The 18,721-nt window shown below is 46.1% G+C and overlaps 1 protein-coding gene across 1 annotated transcript; it reads left to right on the forward strand.

Annotated features, from left to right (window-relative positions):
* Positions 1–523: 523 nt before the first annotated feature.
* Positions 524–17,071, forward strand: LOC130405638 (uncharacterized). The gene is made up of 28 exons (XM_056610813.1): positions 524–536; positions 1,164–1,289; positions 1,577–1,738; positions 3,026–3,148; positions 3,550–3,676; positions 3,824–4,023; positions 4,287–4,499; positions 5,195–5,340; positions 5,784–5,911; positions 6,061–6,205; positions 7,186–7,318; positions 7,681–7,839; positions 8,391–8,517; positions 9,276–9,487; positions 10,088–10,250; positions 11,014–11,105; positions 12,125–12,273; positions 12,413–12,524; positions 12,720–12,895; positions 13,019–13,067; positions 13,171–13,281; positions 13,535–13,870; positions 14,003–14,094; positions 14,377–14,489; positions 14,591–14,676; positions 14,821–14,849; positions 14,961–15,092; positions 15,296–17,071. Exons 1-28 carry the CDS (start codon positions 524–526, stop codon positions 15,689–15,691), a joined length of 4,050 nt encoding a protein of 1,349 aa, XP_056466788.1. The 3' UTR covers positions 15,692–17,071.
* The last annotated feature ends 1,650 nt before the right edge of the window (positions 17,072–18,721 follow it).

The following is an 18,721-nucleotide window of genomic DNA, read 5'->3' on the forward strand; positions in this document are numbered from 1 at the left end:
TGACCATGTGAATTAGGCTGCAGTTCAGGTTTATAAGTGGAACATCTTTCCTTAAATATGACAATTATGTGTTAGAATTATATATCTTCCATTAGTGTGTTCTTGACTTAATTTTTGCTTGGACCCCGTTAATCACAGCTTGCGGTTATATTTATTCTTGTGATTATTAGTAGCACAAGCACAGTACGACTGCTGGTGATAAATATTTCATATTTGAATTTATCTTTTATTCATGCATGTTTCTGAAAAAATCAGACACGTGAGCTTCATTTGTTAGACTTTGTTAGTAGTTTGACTTAGTTTGACTTCAGACGTCAAACTAACGAACCATTCCAAATAGAATCTCCTCGCGGCTGCCGCCGTTGAGTCCCTCCTCCTAACAATGAAGGAGAGATGGAGTAAAGGAGCTGTTTATCTGAACGCAGGTCTTGGCAGAGCTCTCCCTCTGTGTGACTAGGGGGCACAGACAGAGAATGGTTTTGGTTTTACATTCCTGCTGCTGAGCTTGGGTGGATTTCCGTGAATGGACCTTCAAGGTCAGGCAGCAGGACTTGGCTTAATTCTTGGAGGGAGGATGGCTGGGTGGGGGGAATGGAGGTCAGGATGAAGCGACGCCAGGATGGATGTGGTGCGCTTGGCTCTCTGACGCCTCATTAGGATTTTGGCAGCGCCTGCCCTGAATAGACTGAAGCGTGTATGCAGAGTCTTGCCAAGTATCGGCTTTGGAATAAGGGGGAAATAAAGAGAAGAATGCACTACTGTAGTCTAGCCCAGAGAAGGAAATTGACTCTCCACATGTGTAGAAATGCACCCAGGCAGAATCTGGGTGTCTCCTATGTGACTTTCATCAATATGTTCACAAGAATAGAATAGAGAGAGAGAGAGAGAGAGAGAGAGAGAGAGAGAGAGAGAGAGAGAGAGAGAGAGAGAGAGAGAGAGAGAGAGAGAGAGAGGAGGAGAGCGAGAGAGAGAGAGAGAGAGAGAGAGAGAGAGAGAGAGAGAGAGAGAGAGAGAGAGAGAGAGAGATGAGAGAGAGAGAGAGAGAGAGAGAGAGATGAGAGAGAGAGACGAGAGAGAGAGAGAGAGAGAGAGAGAGAGAGAGAGAGAGAGAGAGAGAGAGAGATTTAATTTCCAATTGTCTCAAAGTGTGTGCATGTTTCCAGGCTTCTACTGCCCTGAGGGCACGGAGAGACCCCAGGTCTGTCCTCCTAACACCATGAGACAGGCCCCGGGTGGCGCCAGCCTGCAGGACTGTGTAGCGTGTCCGCCCCATCACTGGTGCATACCTGGTACATGGCTTGTTCAAATGTGTGTGTGTGTGTGAGTGTGTACGTGTGGGTTTTCATTGTTTAGCTGATTAAATCAGATGACCAGAAATGAAACAAAATCCTGTAAATTAGGTGAGTTGTCCAAAGCAGCAAAAATCATACAAAACCAAATGGCTGATATTTGCCCAACCATGTTTTGAAGATACCTCTTTAAATATACCAATCAAACTTTGCTTTTGTATTATTAAGGTATTGAAGTTACTTCTCTTTTGACGATGACGATGCCTCTGTGGTGTGTGGTCTTCCAGGAGACCCGGAGCTCCACCTCTGTCCTGCCGGTCACTACTGCAATGGTCTGCAGGGGGGCCCCGGCAGAGGGGGGCCCCAGGAGTGTCCGGCCTTCACGTACAGGGCCACTCCAGGGGCCGGGGCCAGGAGCCACTGCCACCCCTGTCCTCCTGGGTCTTACTGTAACACAACAGGTCTCACATTCACACAATACACAGAACAGCGTCACAACACTGCTTTTAGATTTGTGGACTGTCTTTGGAGATCCACAAGATTCACACTTGTAATTACATTGTTAAAGGGCCACTGCTTTACCAACAGGTGCGAGTGTTATGTTACCTGACCCACCAGATGGTTTCTCACACTGAACCATCTGTGATGTCGTCCTTGGAAACTGTTTTGAAAAAGGCAGGCACTTTCAGAGACACTTACCTAGATACATACCTTGAAGCCCGGCAAGATGGATTCTTGCGCAATGTTGATATTGCATATCCAGCTGCTTCACAGGGTTAAGTGTGATGTGCCGTCACAGGTCATTTCGAAATATGCCATCTAGTGACATAATGAGTGGGAGTATCCCCCCAGATCTATGATGGATAGAGAGGCCTACCGGTGGGTGCAGCCCGCCGGGAAGGCTGCCAGGCAGGTTTATCCATCACACATCTGGGTGGACAGTCCCACTTGTAATCTCACCAGAGGGTCGATTTTATAATGGCTTGGAATGGCTAATCACGCTCGCACTTGGTGTAATAGGGGCCCTTTGAAGGGGTACTGACTTTCATCGTAATCTCTTTAATGCAATTTTCTGTTACGTAAAGTATAACACAGCTTGACATTTGACCAGAAACCACCCATGCTTTGTATGAAGCTTTGATGGCATTTTCTTTTTAAAAGGGTAGTGTAGATGAGTTCATATGTTAATATCGCTCTGAATGCAGAGGCAAATACGTGCACAACAGCAAAGTCCTTCTCGCCAGTGTAAATCAAACTGAGGGGAGGCTGAGGGCAAGTGTTTTTTTCGTCTTTTGACCGGAATACATCTATCAAGATAATCCCATTTTCCATGGGAGTATAAATAGCATAAATCTGACAACATGGAAATCATGAGCTCCATCAGATGGAACAATGGGTGTGTCCTTTTGGAGTGGTACTATTGGTCCAGGAGTCTGGACACTTTGTAAATGACGTGGTCGAATACCCTAGATTAGCATGACCATGTCATGCGTGTCCTGAATGTCTACAGAATTACCACAACCCCATTCAATCGCTTGACACAAAAAAAAAATTGATGAGAAAATATCAAATGGAAAATGTACATTTCTATACATGTTATGTCCTTTGAAATAAACTTCACACGGTTTAACTCATGCTTTCTCATGCGTTTATTTGACCTGATTGACACATGTATATGGTACTTGATTGATCTTTTTAATTGTCACTCTGTAAAGTTCTACATGCACCCATTGCAGGCCTGACAGACTACACCAGCCACCCCTGCCCCCCTGGGTACTGGTGCAGTGGGGAGGGTCCGCCCATCGTCTGCCCTGCAGGAACCAAGAGGAGCCACCCTGGGGCAGCGGCACCCAGCCAGTGTGAGCCCTGTGACGGGGGAACCTTCTGTCCTGATCCCCAGACCACTGGCAGGCCCAATGTGTGGGGGATCCCCTGCAGACCCGCCCATCACTGTCCTCCAGGGAGGTTCACTAACACTGTCGCCACTGTTACCACTAGTCACAGAACTACCACCATCACCTATCACTACTATCACCACAATTACCACCATCACCACTGTCACCAAAATGACCACTACCACCACAACGACCATTGTCAGCACTATTTCCTGTCCCGCCACTATCGCCATTATCAAATGATGACCACTATTACCCCTGTCAGCACTATAACCTCTTCCATTACCATCACCACTATTTTGACTGCATCACCACTATCACAATCCTACCCGGTGGACTCTAGCAGCTTTGTGCTGGCTGTGCAGGTGCGGCGTCAGAGAGTCGCTGCAGGCCAGGCTCCTTCTGCGGAGCCCAGGCCGCAGAGCCCGCCGTCTGCCCCAGAGGATACTTCTGTCCGGAGGGGTCCCGTTCTTACAGTACGCCCGAGCAGCTGTGAGTACAGGTTGCGCACGCACACTGAGAACCAGGAGGACTCCTCTTTTTTTTCCCGGATACGTGTGCACCCCCTGAACGGTTGGGGAATGAAGACAGCTTGTGGGGCCTTCTAAATAAACCTGCCCTTGATTCCGCGCTCCACAGCTGTCGGTTCCCCTTCTACTGCCCGGCCAACAGCTCCACCCCTCGCTCCTGCGAGGGGGGGTCCGCGCCTGTCAACACCACCGGGCTTCGAGGATCCAAGAGCAGCTGTTGTCGTGTGTGTGAGGGGGGCACCTACCGGCTGCACTCCTCCCCGACCCCCCACTGCCTGCCCTGCCCCCCTGGATATTACTGCCCTCAAGGTACCCGATCGTACTGCTGGGCTGATGACTGCACTGTACCGCTCTACTGCACTACTGAGCTGTGGAAAGTACAAAGAAATCACGCACAAGCAAGCAAAAGAGAACAAGAACACAAACACCAAACAAACATGCAAACACACATGCCCCCCCCCCCCCCCCCCCCCCCCTCCTTCTGTCCCGTCTCCTTCACAAACACAAACACACGCACATACCTAACACATGCCGTCTGCCTTGTTTGCCGTCTCTTTCATGAACGCACCCAGGTGCAGAGAGTTACCACGGCAACCCCTGCCCTCTGGGTCACGTGTGCCCCGCCGGTGCGCCCCGCCCCCTCCTGTGCCCTCCGGGCTCCTTCGGTAACCTGACCCGGGCAGGGCGCGGCGAGCAGTGCCACTCGTGCCCGGCCGGCACCTTCAACCACCTGCCGGCGCAGCCAGCCTGCTTCCCGTGTGGTAGCTCCGCCACCTCCTCAGAAGGTCAGCCGCCTCTCTATGTAATGGATGGATTAACTGGCGGGTTGTTCTCTTCTCTATGTAATGGATGGTATTAACTGGCTGGTTCTTCTCTGCTCTATGTAATGGATGGCATTAACTGGCTGGTTCTTCTCTGCTCTATGTAATGGATGGATTAACTGGCTGGTTGTTATCAACGCATTATAGGTCGGGTTGTGGTAATTTTTCTTCTCTGCCCCTCGCAGTATAAATTCACTCTCCCGATAATAAATAGCACTCTTTGCGCCATCATTTTAGGTTTAAACGAAAGAAGGAAAAGGAAAAATCTTATCTCTATTGATTTATTACAGGGTTTTATGGGAAAGGACACATTTTTTATTGAATAACTTGAAGAAAGTGTGTGGTGTGTGTGTGTCGGTGTGTGTATACGTGCAAATTATTTTTTTCTTTTTACAATGAAATAGGTTGAACAATGAAATGAGTAGCTGCATTTTGGACTTACTTATTTATTAGGCATAAGTATGTGGTTGTTCTTATGACCGCGTCCTTAACGGCCGTTAACCATGTAAACTGTATTTTCCCTTGGACACGTGTTTAATAACAGATTCACACATTAAACCATAGTTTCTCAAAGCATCAGAGCGGTAGTCTATCAAACACCAATACAAACAGCAAACTCTACGCCCACATGGTGATAAACCCATTTGTTTAACTCCCAGGCTCAGCCTCATGCACGTGCATGGGGAAGAACCGTGCGTTCCAGCCCTCAGACGGGTCCTGTCTGTGTCGGACTGGCTTCATCTTCTACAACCAGCTGGACTTTAAAAGCTCCAGCGCAGACAGTCAGGTGGACTGCCAGCCTGAGGTGAGCCATTTCACCAAGCAGACAGAATTCATTTACCTCACTTTCCGGCTGAATAGCCTCCTTGGACTCTGAACAACAAAAAAATAAAACAACTCCTGAGTTTTACTCCGCACTGACTGGCTCTGAATAAGCTCTTATAAGTAACGTAACTATGGGCCTTATTTATTCACAAAATGGCTATCTTGGTTCTAAACGCTAGCCTGGTGGGGGGGAGTGGAATGCAGGATTTAACCATAGTGTTGACAACCAAGAGGGTTGCCTGTCAGATGAGGCCCCTTTGAAGGAACATTTGGCATGTTCTATTCTCTTTGTGTCTGTTTCGATTAGAAACAAAGCTTCAACTTAAACCTGCCCCCTTAATAGCCGTGCAGACGGTGTGCATCCACATCGAGCCACTTGTGTGAAGAGGTTTCTTAGACATATACATATATTCCCTGTCCCAGGTGAACAGGCGCTGCGCCGCGGGACAGGTGCGGCTGGCGGCGTCCCGCGAGTGCGTCGCCCCCTCCCTGTACCCGTGCAACGTCACCTGCGGAGCCCACGGCGGGACGGTGGACCCGGAGATGGGCATGTGAGCGCCACGATAGGAGAACCAGGACCAATACAGATAAAAAACACAAATCAATCAGCCACGGCTGGGGCCCAGAGGTTATTTGGTGCTGAGGGGCTTTGAGTGGTGACCATCCCTTCCCCGTCGGGGCGCGCTCTCCCCTTCCCCAGCTGTCGGTGTGAGCGCTACGTGTCCTCCGAGGAGCTGTGCAACTCTTCCTGCGTGGCCGGCCTGCCGCAGCTCTCCGCCCGGCTCTCCGCTGACGGACAGCTCAGCCTCAGCCTGAAGCAGATGGACAGCCGGCTGTGGGTCCGGGTAAGCACGCGTGGTGGTGGTGGTGGTGGGGGGGGTATGTTTTTTGTTGTTGTTGTTGTTGTAGCATTTAAACAACTGTGCTTCGGCTTAGCCGTTGGCTGTGTGTGCGGCTGATGCTGAGGATTAGCAGGGCCTGGTATCATCCGATATATACCGTTTTCAATTTTTTTGGGGTTGTGTTGCGTCAGCTTCGGCTCAGTCTGCTGGGAACCAACGGGGTGATTGGCTGACGTAAGGCCTAGGAAGGATTTTTTCGGACACATCTGATAAAAATGGTGCGGCTGCCTCATTAGCGGTTGTCCATTTCCCAGCGGTGTAAAGTGTAGTGGAGCTTGAGGTAAGAAGGTCCAGGAAATGGTAACCAAGGGCTTTATCTTATGACTAAAGGGAATGTTATGTTATGCAAGAGAAAGAAAGGAAGAAAGTGGAGAGAAAGTAGGAAAGAAAGGAGGAAAGAAGATTAGACCACATGAAAATATCCTCAAAACCAGCATAGTTGTGTCGTTTTCGGTATTTATACTTATCAGCATTCTAACAGATGCTAAGTACTTATAAATACAGCACACAACAGATGGCCTGGCTGGTTGTTGCTGCCTAACCACCATGTATCTCCGTATGAAATTCAATTTGAGGAATTAACATGCTGAGAGACGCTTTATAAATGTTGCAAGATTAGGCTAGTTATAATCGTCTATTAATTCAAGAATTGAACAATGACTTCTAAAGTATAAGCTTTAGGCATTACATTTGCATGCACATCTATCCGAGTTAAATTAAGACTGATAAATTGGTAATGCCGTTGCAAATGCAGTCTGAAGAAAAACCTTTCTTCTAGGAAAGGCTATATATATGCATATATGCATACATTTTAATAGTTTATATAGATTATTGGACCTTGAAATTATGGAAAATAAATTGTGTCTTTGTGCAATAAAGCCTTATACAGTATGAAAAAAACTAACCTCCAATTACTCTCACAGAATGGCAGGGATATTTTGGGCCCCGATGTCCATTTGAAGAACATTGGGAAGGTCCATGTGGTCCAGTTTGTCCCTGATGGCGTGTTTGGTTGGATCTTCACGGACAGAACGTTGATGATTCAATTTCTGTCAGGTGACTCGACCGTAACATTCTGTGTCTACATGTGATTGGTTCTGAGCAAAATTCCAGCGTTTTTTATTGGTGTCTAGGCAGGACCTCTAAACTAAGGTCGACAATTAGTTGTAGAAACATGATTTGTCATATTTGCTGATATTGTCTTTACACCCCAACAACAATCAATCAATCAAATGCTCTGACAAAAAAATCAGGTTTATGCGGCTGTCGCATGCCTGTGACATCCAGTCTTTTTACTTTTTAAAACCTAGCTTACTCTGGCTGATTTCTCCAAATTTCCTACACTACCTTCAATATAATGATTCAACCTAAGGACTGCATGCAAACATGCTGATTGTTTTCCTTGTCCATACGTTTAGATGAGGGGGAACTCCTTCACGACAAGGTTAGGAGTAAGAGAGACACAGAAACCAAAGAGACTGTTCGGACGCCCGTCACTCTTCCACGAATCCCGAATCCCATCGGCTGTCTGTCCTCTGGAGACATGATAGTGTTCCAGCTCACCATCAACCACACTGGTAGATTACTATCCTCACTCATCCTTAGAGTGGTTGCGGCAGGTAAAATTTGAGATTTGTAAAAAGAGAGAATGGAACAGATCCGAAGAGAGCAACAACCCAGAAAAACCCTTCCTCCCTCTCTGCTCCTTCCCTCCTCCCTACGTCTCTCCACCATTGAGATGGTGATGCCGTGTGGCTGAATGTGATTGACAGGAAAGATTGATTCCATGAACCCATTAGGGATGGGAACTGTAATTGGTTGGCTAAGGTTGGCTATGTCAATTCAATCTTTAACATATTTAACTAAAGACCTGAGGGCCAAACATTGGATCAAGGGTTGTTTTAATACACATGGTGTACCATATTACTTTAATATATGTATTTATTGCCTTTTGCGTAACAGTGAGATTGATCAAATCAGGTAGGTAATAGGCCACCTGCGCAGGGTTGCCTACAGGGAGTCTGTGGGCATTAGGGTCAATGCAGTATATATATATATTTATATATATATGAATATATGAATATATCGTTAGAGACAGTAATGCTATCAATCATGTATTCCCACCAAGACCGCAGCCTCAGCCACTTCCCGGTGTATCACAAAGACCACCTGTTCAACAGCAACCCCGGCTGGGATTTCGGGGCCTTCCGGCGTCTCCAGGTCCTCATGAAGCAGACACACTTCAACTCAACAAGGTGCCACTCAATTCAGCGCTGCTAGAACCGGGCCATATGGAAGAGTTTATCATTGAGGATCCTAGGGAATTGAAACGCAATCTATATTCAGTGAATGCGTCCCAACCACACACTCTAATTAAAAGTTATTTCTGAAAGGACCCAAGTGGGGATCGTTTTTTGAAGCATACGGCAAAATTCGGTTGAATCAGCAAAGCTCCCCCTGTTCCCTCGCATATTTCAAACCAAAGCCTCACTTTGGGATACATTTGGGGGGTTTATCAGCTCATTAACTGCAAACTGGGTATAAGTGTAGGAGTGAATCCACGATAATTCAACATCGCTCAAAGTTATTGTTAAATTAACGCTACCGTTGGATTATCTCCCTCTCGGAGCATTAGAACGTTTAACATCATTAGCATGACTGATATCCTCCTCACCCCTCCTCCACCACCTATCCTTCTGCTCCCCTTTCTCCCTTTGCCGCCTTAACCTTTGTTTTGAATACATTATTAAGTAAGTACGTTAAAAGGGGAACTGTCACTCTCTGCGGTTTTCTACTTTTAAAGACCAGCGCTGCATAAAAATTGCGACCAGCCACATGAACTCCGGGTAAAACACAGAAAAGTTGGACCATTGACATTGGCGTTAATGTTGCAAAGCCACAACACCCGTCGGAGCGGCGCGTGTTGTGGTTTTGCAACATTAACGCCAATGCCAACGCCGGCGGTTCCCCGTCACAGTGTCTGTGTTCCCCCCCGGGGGCCGCCCCCCACCAGGTTCGCCCACGTGTTCTCGGAGACAGGGAAGTACGTGCTGGTGGACAGCGCAGTGCCTGAGAGGAGTGTGGTGGTGGTGGTGAGTGACAGGGGGACGCAGTGTGACCCCAGGGCGGCCGTGTTCCAGCCCCAGACCCCCGCACAGCTGGTCCGCTTTGGGATCCTCAAGCAACCCCGCCTCAACCTGCTGCCCGACTGGGGGGTCATCGTCGGTGGGTGCTGGTTCGCTTGTATTCGTTGGCCCTCCACTTCCTTCAATGAGCAACAAACAATAGTAAATAATCGTAATAGCTTGGATTTATATAGCGCTTCTTTTCAAGGCACTCAAAGTGTTTTACGGTGTGCAATGGATGAAGGATACGACCCCTCATCCCCTACCAGTGTCTCTCTGCCACCTGGGTGAAACGCCAGAACGCTAACCCCACACCATCTATCACTGTGGAGAGGGGCGGGGATAAACTATCCAATTACAGACATGGGGGTGAAAAGGGGTCAATTTTGAAGCAGGCTTGAAGGTGGGAATTTGGACAGGACACCAGTGTTAGGGATCTCCAGTGTCCACCACAGGGTGATAGGACCTTGGTTTAACGTCTGATCCGAAAGACGGTGCTTTTGCACATCACAGGAGGTCTTCAACTCTCCTAGGGCTTTGGGGATATCACATAGGCCAGAGGGATGAACGCCCACTACTGGCCATCCAACACCTAAAGTATAACAACACCATACGTAGATATAATGAGAATCCCCTCCTTGAAGAAATGCATGGATCCAAGATGAATGAATTCTCGTGTGATGGTTCTTTGGGTGACCAGCGGTCCTGAGTCTCCTGCTGCTGCTGGTGGTGGTGCTGACCAGTATAGCGCTGGTTCTGAGGCCCAGCAAAGCCAAGCTGATCCTGCAGTGGAGGAACAAACCACGCTGGCGGAGCCTGGGGGAGCCCTGCTGTCCTGTGGAGTACCTTCCTCATGGAGACAGGTCTGTAGGCTCCTCGAGTCGTAGTTTCCTCAGATCGCACCTTCCTCATGGAGACCGGTCTGTAGGCTCCTCAGATAGTCTCTTCCTCATGGAGACAGGTCTGTAGGCTCCTCAGATAGTCTCTTCCTCATGGAGACAGGTCTGTAGGCTCCTCAGATAGTCCCTTCCTCATGGAAACAGGTCTGTAGGCTCCTCAGATAGTCCCTTCCTCATGGAGACAGGTCTGTAGGCTCCTCAGATAGTCCCTTCCTCATGGAGACAGGTCTGTAGGCTCCTCAGATAGTCCCTTCCTCATGGAGACAGGTCTGTAGGCTCCTCAGATAGTCCCTTCCTTGTAGAGACAGGTCTGTAGGCTCCTCAGATAGTCCCTTCCTCATGGAGACAGGTCTGTAGGCTCCTCAGATAGTACCTACCACATTGAGACAGGTCTGTAGGGTTATTAGATGAGCAGATACTGATCTGCTAAGGCATTTGTCCAAAGCATTTTGCACAAATGTCTGCTTGAGGATGGATGTGTGGCTGACAACCAAGCATTCTAAAAAGAATCGAGATTCACAATATAAAAACAAACACTGAGCAACAAGAATTTTCGTATATTTATAAACACTGCAGGAAGACAAATGAACTACCTTAACCTTAAATACTTTTATATGAAAGGGAGAGGGGTAAAGTGTGCAAGTTTGTTGTTTGTTCAGTATTTAGATTTGAACTTTTGGTATTATATCCTGAGTGAAATCAGGTTGATTGTGTGTTTCTTTTTCAGCTTACCCGCCCCACTAAACTGTGCAGGCCTACTAGGTAACAGAGGAGTAGGAGAGGGGGCAGAGGCAGAAGAACCTGCCGTCTCAAAGGGAGGTAAAGTCCTGCCTATATTCATTATATTCTGCTAATATTCACATTCTTCATTGTCGGATTGTTAGTTAGTAAATTAATTTTTGCAAACACATTTTTATTTCTCTCATCGGCCAGCATAACAAAACTCACAAGATTTGTGTTATTCAAGAAACCTGGAGATCATCATAGCTTATAAAAATAAATGTGTAAAAAAAGCTTTGTTGGCGGGCAATCAGAAGTAGTTTTAAAGATATGCGTTGGCTGAAACCAACGATTAGATGAACTAAAATCCGCCTGTTTGCTCATCCATATCAATTAGGACCATCTGGAAATCCTAGTCAGCATTATCTTCTATTAATCTTTGCCAATTTGCACGTGGTGTCCACATGGCTTTCCCCTTTTGACAGGACTCTTGAAAAGTTCTAATATTTTTAAACCGTACCCGGCTCCCTGGAAGAAACTCAAGTGGCTGAACTGTGTTAATGTGTGGGGCTTAGTATGCAATGTATTATTCATAGGGCCGGTTTAAATTCCAGTAAAGCCCTGCATTGCCAAACCACCAGGCATGACCAGGTAGCAGATAATAGCCTGGTCTTCTGTTTGATTGATGATTTGGGAAATAATGACTACAATCTCGGTATAATGACTTCTGAGGTTATCTGCAACTCTCTATGCAGGTAGTGTAATTTAACGGCTAAATATTTATCATCTATTCCTTACGCCGGCCTTGCATGTAAAAGGAAAGGAGAATGAGTCATACTAACAAAAGAAAAGCCTCTGTTATCTTCAAGGGTCACTTTAATTACGTTATTTTTGGAGTGTGTGTGTGCTGTAAATATTCTCAATATTCAAATCCGATCTTAAGGAACACTTATCATGCTAAAACCATATGCAACAAGGTCAGCACGTTCTATAAAGTGTGCAGCTGCATACCGTATAACCTATGATTTAAATTCACATTAAACCCCCATTGACCTTCCTCATACAATCTGGGTTGGATTCGAGTCTGACTGATCCCTCCTTTCCGCGAGGTGCCTCAGAGCGTTTTGACTTGGAGGAGTTCAACGTTAAAACCCTGTACGACAAACTGGAGGACCAAAACCTGCACCTGGCTTCACAGTTGGCCCGCCACCGCAAAGACACACAGGAATTCTACAGGAACATGTGCCAGCAGGCCGATGGCTTACAGGTGGTACACCTATTAAAGAACCTATTTTGCTAGAAGACACACTATTTACAAGCAATTTTCTGAAAGGTCATTTTAAATGAAATCGCAGGTGAGATTGAGTGGTGGCTGTGTTGTCAATTATGTTGCATTTTCCCTCCAGAATCTTTTAGAAAACATGGATGAAAAGAAATTAAGTCTTCTGAAGGAGCTGGGCCTTGACTCCATGGAGCGTAAGCTCTGTACTGATGCTGGGGGAGAGAAGAAAAAACAAGGTACAACACCAGGGCAATTAAGCTCTCAGAAGTGTATTCCATCCAATAAATCTGCATAGGCCAAAGCCAAGTAAAAGGCCAGGAAAAACAAACCACATACACAAGTTTTTTTTTAAATGCAAATGAGCTCACCAGGTTTTCCTTTCGTTTTTCGTGCTTTTCCTGCATTTTGGCACTATGGAAATCTGCATCCAGCCGATGCTTCTGTGGCCCTGCTGGGTGCTGTTCTGGGGTCTGTGGAAGCCCTCATACTGCGGCTGACGGGGGAAGGCTGGCAGAACCAGGATCTGCCCTCACCACCCCACTGCCTAGACAACCATGAGTGTGAGGAGTATGGACAAAACAGCGAAGCACACGTGTGTGATCCACAGGTAGGACGAGAGGATACCTAGGCAGCAGAACAGCTACATTTGTATTAATTATTTTAATACAATGTATTATAATTGTATGAAATCCTTTTCATATGAATTCCTCTTGCCAATTATATCCAACAGTCGTCCCCGAGGAATTTAACCAAAATAGAAGGTCCTCATCAAGATTCAGGTAAGGCTTTTCTTTGTTTGTATGCAGATCATTAGTCAGATCATTTTAACGTGGTAAGAGTGTTTACCAAGACTATTTAATAGATGTACCGCATCTTTTCCAGGCCATTCGCTGAGTGACCATGACCTGTCCAAGCTGGTGGCCATAACTCCTCTGTCTAGAACTCTGCAGGAGATCCAGCAATCTCTACAGAATCTAACTTCAGGCGGCCCTGGTAAAAGAATGTGGAATATATGGATATGTAATTCATAAAATAAATTAAATGAGGTTGAACAAATGCAAAGACATTTAGAGGCCATTGCCATCATTTCATCAATTAATAAGTTAATTAATGAATTGTCTCATCATGAATAAAACATTCATGACACTGACAATAATCCATGCAAAGAATATTCAAACTGAATTAATTATCCCTTCTTGTGTACTTTGTATTTCTTTTGTATTTTATCTATTCGGTTCTTTTGTAGATGTTAACGACCAGGCTGTTATTGAAGACCAGCCCCTGCAGCCAATTCCGGTCGCCCTGGACAATCTTCCTCCACAGCACTCTGCCATTTTCCTGTTTGGTTGCCAGGTGATGCGGTTGCTAGGCAAATTGCCTTTGTTCCCGCCTGTGCTTTTGTTGATCGCAAAGTCCATCCCTGTCTCCTCCTGGTCCTCCCCGGGGGGTTTGCTGGCGCATTGCTCGGGGGGCTTTCACTTTGACAAGAGCAATCAGATACTCTACCTCTCTGAGGCCAAGCTTCAGCACGTGGGTCAGTTCATCGCCACCATCCTCCAGGCCATGGCCTATGTGGCATCAGGTGACTCAAGAGATAAGAGAATAATGACTAAATACACATTCAGGAATTAACTATTACAGCCCCCCCAAGCATGTCTTCTTTCCATTGAAGTATGCTGACGTTTTCATTTCATTCTCCATGCGTTCCTACCAGGGTCCAGGCCGCAGATCTTTATGCAGGCCCTTCATCAGGCAATATCAGCGCTGAGCCTTCAGCTCTTCAACGTCTCCTTTAAGTTGGACCAGGTATTTTGTTTGAATATGTTGAATAAAAGTGGCACATCATCTCCGTACCAATAGAGGTTGGAAATCAGAATGCATCATGGGATTCCTTCACTTTCAAACACAACAATGCCTCCCCTTAAAGGCAAATCACTTCATGATTATTTAACAATGACAAAAAAAGTATTATTGACAACACAATTATCAACCATCAAAAGCTCCTATGCAACCAAAATGAAGGTGGCCATTGCGATGTTACGTCACGATTACAAGCCCTATGCACACACCCAGATGGTGTTGTTTCAGCCGGAAGACTCTGAGGCTCCACAGAGGTCACAGCACGGCTCGTTACCCGACGACTTCCTCAACGTCAGCGTCCCCTACGAGGAGTATTTCACTGAGGATCTCCTGGCTAGCAGGTTTGTTACATATCATCTTATACACAATACCGATCACTTCACGTTGTCAACAAATCACTTGCATGCAATTACATTTGTCATTTTCTTTTCCAATTTCCAAGACTTCAGAAATACAAGTTTTTCAAATTAGAGCAGCTAATCAGAGATCTGAAACATGGACCACAAACAGCTAAGCAGAGAAACATGGGTAAGGTTATACGTTTATAGTGATCAAATAATTATAATACATCACCGACCTTCCACATATCATAACACGAGGTTTAGAAGATAGTGAGAGTTGTATATTAGATAATAACAGTACAAACGTAGATAACAAATTATTATCTTACAGGTGTATCCCCTGAAGGTAATCCTGCTCAGGTAATTATCACACGACTCGTTTCCAGAGCTATTTAATCCTCCACATTTTGATGAGTGATTTTCATGGCGTGTACTGATTCTACTTTGCCTTTTAACTGAACAACACTACAGGTCTCCTCCATAGAGGAGGAAATAGATCGCTTGAATGAATCCTTCCTACATCTGAGTCTCCAGCTGCAGAAAAGAGGTCAGATGCACACTCAGCGCTGGGAGAGTCAGCATACTTCAACCGATCATGCGGCTGTAAGTGTGTGTTTGCGTGCGCAAGCCTGTGTGTCTGTGCACGTGTGTTCTCAATTTTATAGTGAGTTATATTAAAGTAAAGTAAAGGGATTTCATACATTCTTATTCAAATATTATCCATCAATGTGTTAAGCCATTGGAGCTTTATTCCCGACTGGCATCAGGGATCATTATCACATGCCCCCTGCCCTTCTCCGTCGTAGAGGCCAGCCGGCACAGAGCTGCCAGCCCTCAGTCGTAATGGAACAATCCTGGTGGAGCTCCAAAGACGATACGTGTCCCAGAAACTCGACGAGCTGCAAATCACATTAGAGCAGAGAAGGCCGTGCCAGCGGCCCGGTGGCCCCTCACAAGACGGGCCCAAGAAGAACCCAACAGCCACCGACAGCTACACCGCTCAGCAGGGGGGACACACCCCCGGCCCAGAAGACCATCAGAACCACCACGACCACGGGGCTCTTTCAGAGGGCTGCAGGCAGGACACGGCTCCAACTTATCACCGCAGTCAGAGCCAACCATCGGTAGTCACAGAGAGCGGACAGTTTGGAAACTATTTATTAGAAGGGCATGTTTCCGACCAGAAGGCTCAAGCTTCCTGAAAGTGCCAGCGATGGTGATGATACATGCATGGCCGACTGATGAATACCAGAGCCTCCCGAGTGCAAAGACCCAGGGAAAAGTGGAGTTGAATTGTCAGATAGCAGAGGAGTGGCTGACAAGAGGTACAGATATAGACGACCTAATCACCCGGCGCCGGGTCTGAATGTAGATAAATAGTTGAGGTTTTAGTTAGTCGTCATATTTTTCTTTCTGTTGTGCTACTCTTATAACTGAATAGATGACGTTGACAAACGACTGAGAATACTCAATCAGATTCTCTGGGTTTTTTGAGGTTCCTGAATTTGACAGGAATGACGAATTATACTTTGCACAGGCTATAGAATAAGTGAGTGAGTGCAGATTTCATCATACCTGATCCAGAACAGAAATATTCTCTGCCTGGCAAGAGTTGTGTAACACAATCTGTCATCTTGTCCAAATAGTTTCCAAGTCAGGAGTTCTACAGGCCGTGTCGGTAGCAGCCCACTAGTTGCCACACTTGTATCAACACATCCAATAATAGGCTGTTGCCGCTGCAGATAAAACTGAGACAGATCATGAGATGTTTTCCTGTCTTGGCCTGTGTGACCTTTTCTTTCATGTTCCTTTCACCTTGTTCTGCCCGTCTTCCTCATTCACACGGCCATCCACAAACCGGACCACTAACAGAACCAGAACCTGAAGTACACATTAAACATTGTGAACCTGCTCCACTATGTGCCGTCTTTCTCCATTTCTGAGGACAGTGCTCAGGGTCCCATAATAGAAAGTGAGTTTTTCTTCAGGGGACAATAGTCAGTGAGCCAATTCCGAAGGTCAGCCAGGCAACAAGGTCTTCAGTTGCTATCAGTGTTAGGTTTGAGCTCCATGCCAAATCCTTTTGGCAGAGAGATACACACTGCTCTGCTGATCCAATGTTCCCTTTTGAGTGTGATGTGGATTTTGGAAAGCATGTGTTAAGGTATGCCTGTGCATTCGGTGGGAGGAAAAACAGGGGTTTTGTCTGCTCCTGTTTGTGTTCATCAAGACAGTCAAAGAGAGTGAGGGAAAAGAGAGAGGACAGAGAATGGTAACGATGGTTACATGAGATTATTTGACCAGTTGGATCAGCTCTGTGGCAACCCTTAATCTTCCTTCTGTCTTTCACATTTTTGTATAACACCATAACTCCCTGGATAAATGCTCTGTTCAATGTGTGTGTGTGTGTGTGTGTCTATGTGTTGATTTGCACATTATCTGTGTCTAGTTGCGGTTATTTATAGAATGTTTGTGTGTGTGCACATGGTTCTGTGTGAACGTGTGTGTGTGTGTGTGTATGTGTGTGTGTGTGTGTGTGTGTGTGTGTGTGTGTGTGTGTGTGTGTGTGTGTGTGTGTGTGTGTGTGTGTGTGTGTGTGTGTGTGTGTGTGTGTGTGTGTGTGTGTGTGTGTGTGTGTGTGTGCATTTATTTAGGTTTGTGTGTGCATGCCTTTGTGTGTGTGAGCGAGAGAGAGAGAGAGAGAGAGAGAGAAAGCCATATCATTTAATACCCGTGTTTTTCTTGGCTAGCGTAATGGTTGGCAGCTGCTCCAGTAGCTACTGTGCGGTTCCAAACATGCCAGTTGTAGTTAACCCCTACTAGAACCATCACTTTTTTAACCGCCACTGTGATTGATTTTTATATTATTAAGCATTTTCACATCGCAAAATAGTAATTGTCCTTTTCAAATAAAACTCAAAGTAGAAACATCAAAGACTTAAACCCATGTTTTGGTTCAGAGAAAGCTACTCACACTTCATACATTTCTAGCATGTTCCATCCGGTAAGCTGTAATCAAGTTCTAGTAATCTTCAAATCCCTCAAAATCCCTCAAAGTCTGTTCTTGCTATGTCCCTTAAAGACTCTTAACACCCACCTACCCACACACATACACACACACATGCACACCTACTGCTAAGGTTGAGGACCCAAAATGCACGACACAAAGATTAATTTCCAAACCACAGGTTTTACTCACACAAGGCTCTGGATACATGAAACACAAGGTGCACGCGACAACAGAAACAATGATTGAGCAAGGAACTGAACCAAGGCAACAACTTAAATACACATGACTAAAAAGACACAGGTGGGCAGGGAACAAGGTAGAACATTGGGCAAGACAACAATCAACCTCAAATGAATAACTAGACTCAGGATGGCAGGGAGCAAGGTATTAATGAGGACAGTAGGCGGGACTCAGGTGAGGGGCGGAGACACAGAATCACAAGACAAACCAAACTGAAGCACATGGAAGACTACAAACAAACGCAGGAAGTTCAAACCCAGGAGATACCCCTGAAAAACCAACATAAAAGTCCAACACATGAAACACAAACCCAGAACCCTGAAACAAACACACAAACATACACACACACATAGATCCGATCCTCTCTCTGATTTCCCTAATGTCTGATTGTTTTCATATAAATTGATACATTCACCAACACACAGTGTACATTCTGCAAGCTTTTCCTTCCCCTGTAATGAATCGAAATCTCCCTTCCATTATATCTCCCTGTGACTCTCAGGGGAGACCCGCCTCTGACTTTGGAAGAAACTGAAGTAGGGCATGATACACACAACATCATTTGACAAGTAAGCATTGGCTAAGAGGAAGCACTGGGGTTGTGGCCTCTGGTCATCTTTCTGAATCAGTAGGCTGTGGAGGAGGCTGAACTGGCTGCAACCCCCGTCGCCAAGCTGAACACGTTGCCATGGTTTCCTTGTCCGGCGGTTGCTGTCTCACCCGGCCTGCCATAGTTAGTCTGTGTCTGCGAGTCATTGCCTGCCCGCTGCCTGAATCATAGGACCCCCATTCATAAGCCCTCTCCTCCAAACTGGGTTTTCAAAAACATTGCACTGCTTCACTCTTTGTTGTTCGCTGAACCAGTCAACCTCTGGGTTTTTATTCCAGGTGACCAGATTTCTGAACGGGGACATTTGTAGTTAGGTGGTCCATATATCAACAAAATTCTGTTATTATTTCTGAAATTAATGAAAAAGGACAC

This window comes from Gadus chalcogrammus, chromosome 16, assembly GCF_026213295.1.
Source record: "Gadus chalcogrammus isolate NIFS_2021 chromosome 16, NIFS_Gcha_1.0, whole genome shotgun sequence".
Taxonomy (NCBI): Eukaryota; Metazoa; Chordata; class Actinopteri; order Gadiformes; family Gadidae; genus Gadus; species Gadus chalcogrammus.

Coding starts and splice junctions, on each gene's coding strand:
- LOC130405638 (XM_056610813.1), top strand. Junction 7,840..8,390: donor GCTCACCATCAACCACACTG/GTAGATTACTAT, acceptor ATTCCCACCAAG/ACCGCAGCCTCAGCCACTTC. Junction 12,274..12,412: donor AGCAGGCCGATGGCTTACAG/GTGGTACACCTA, acceptor TTTTCCCTCCAG/AATCTTTTAGAAAACATGGA.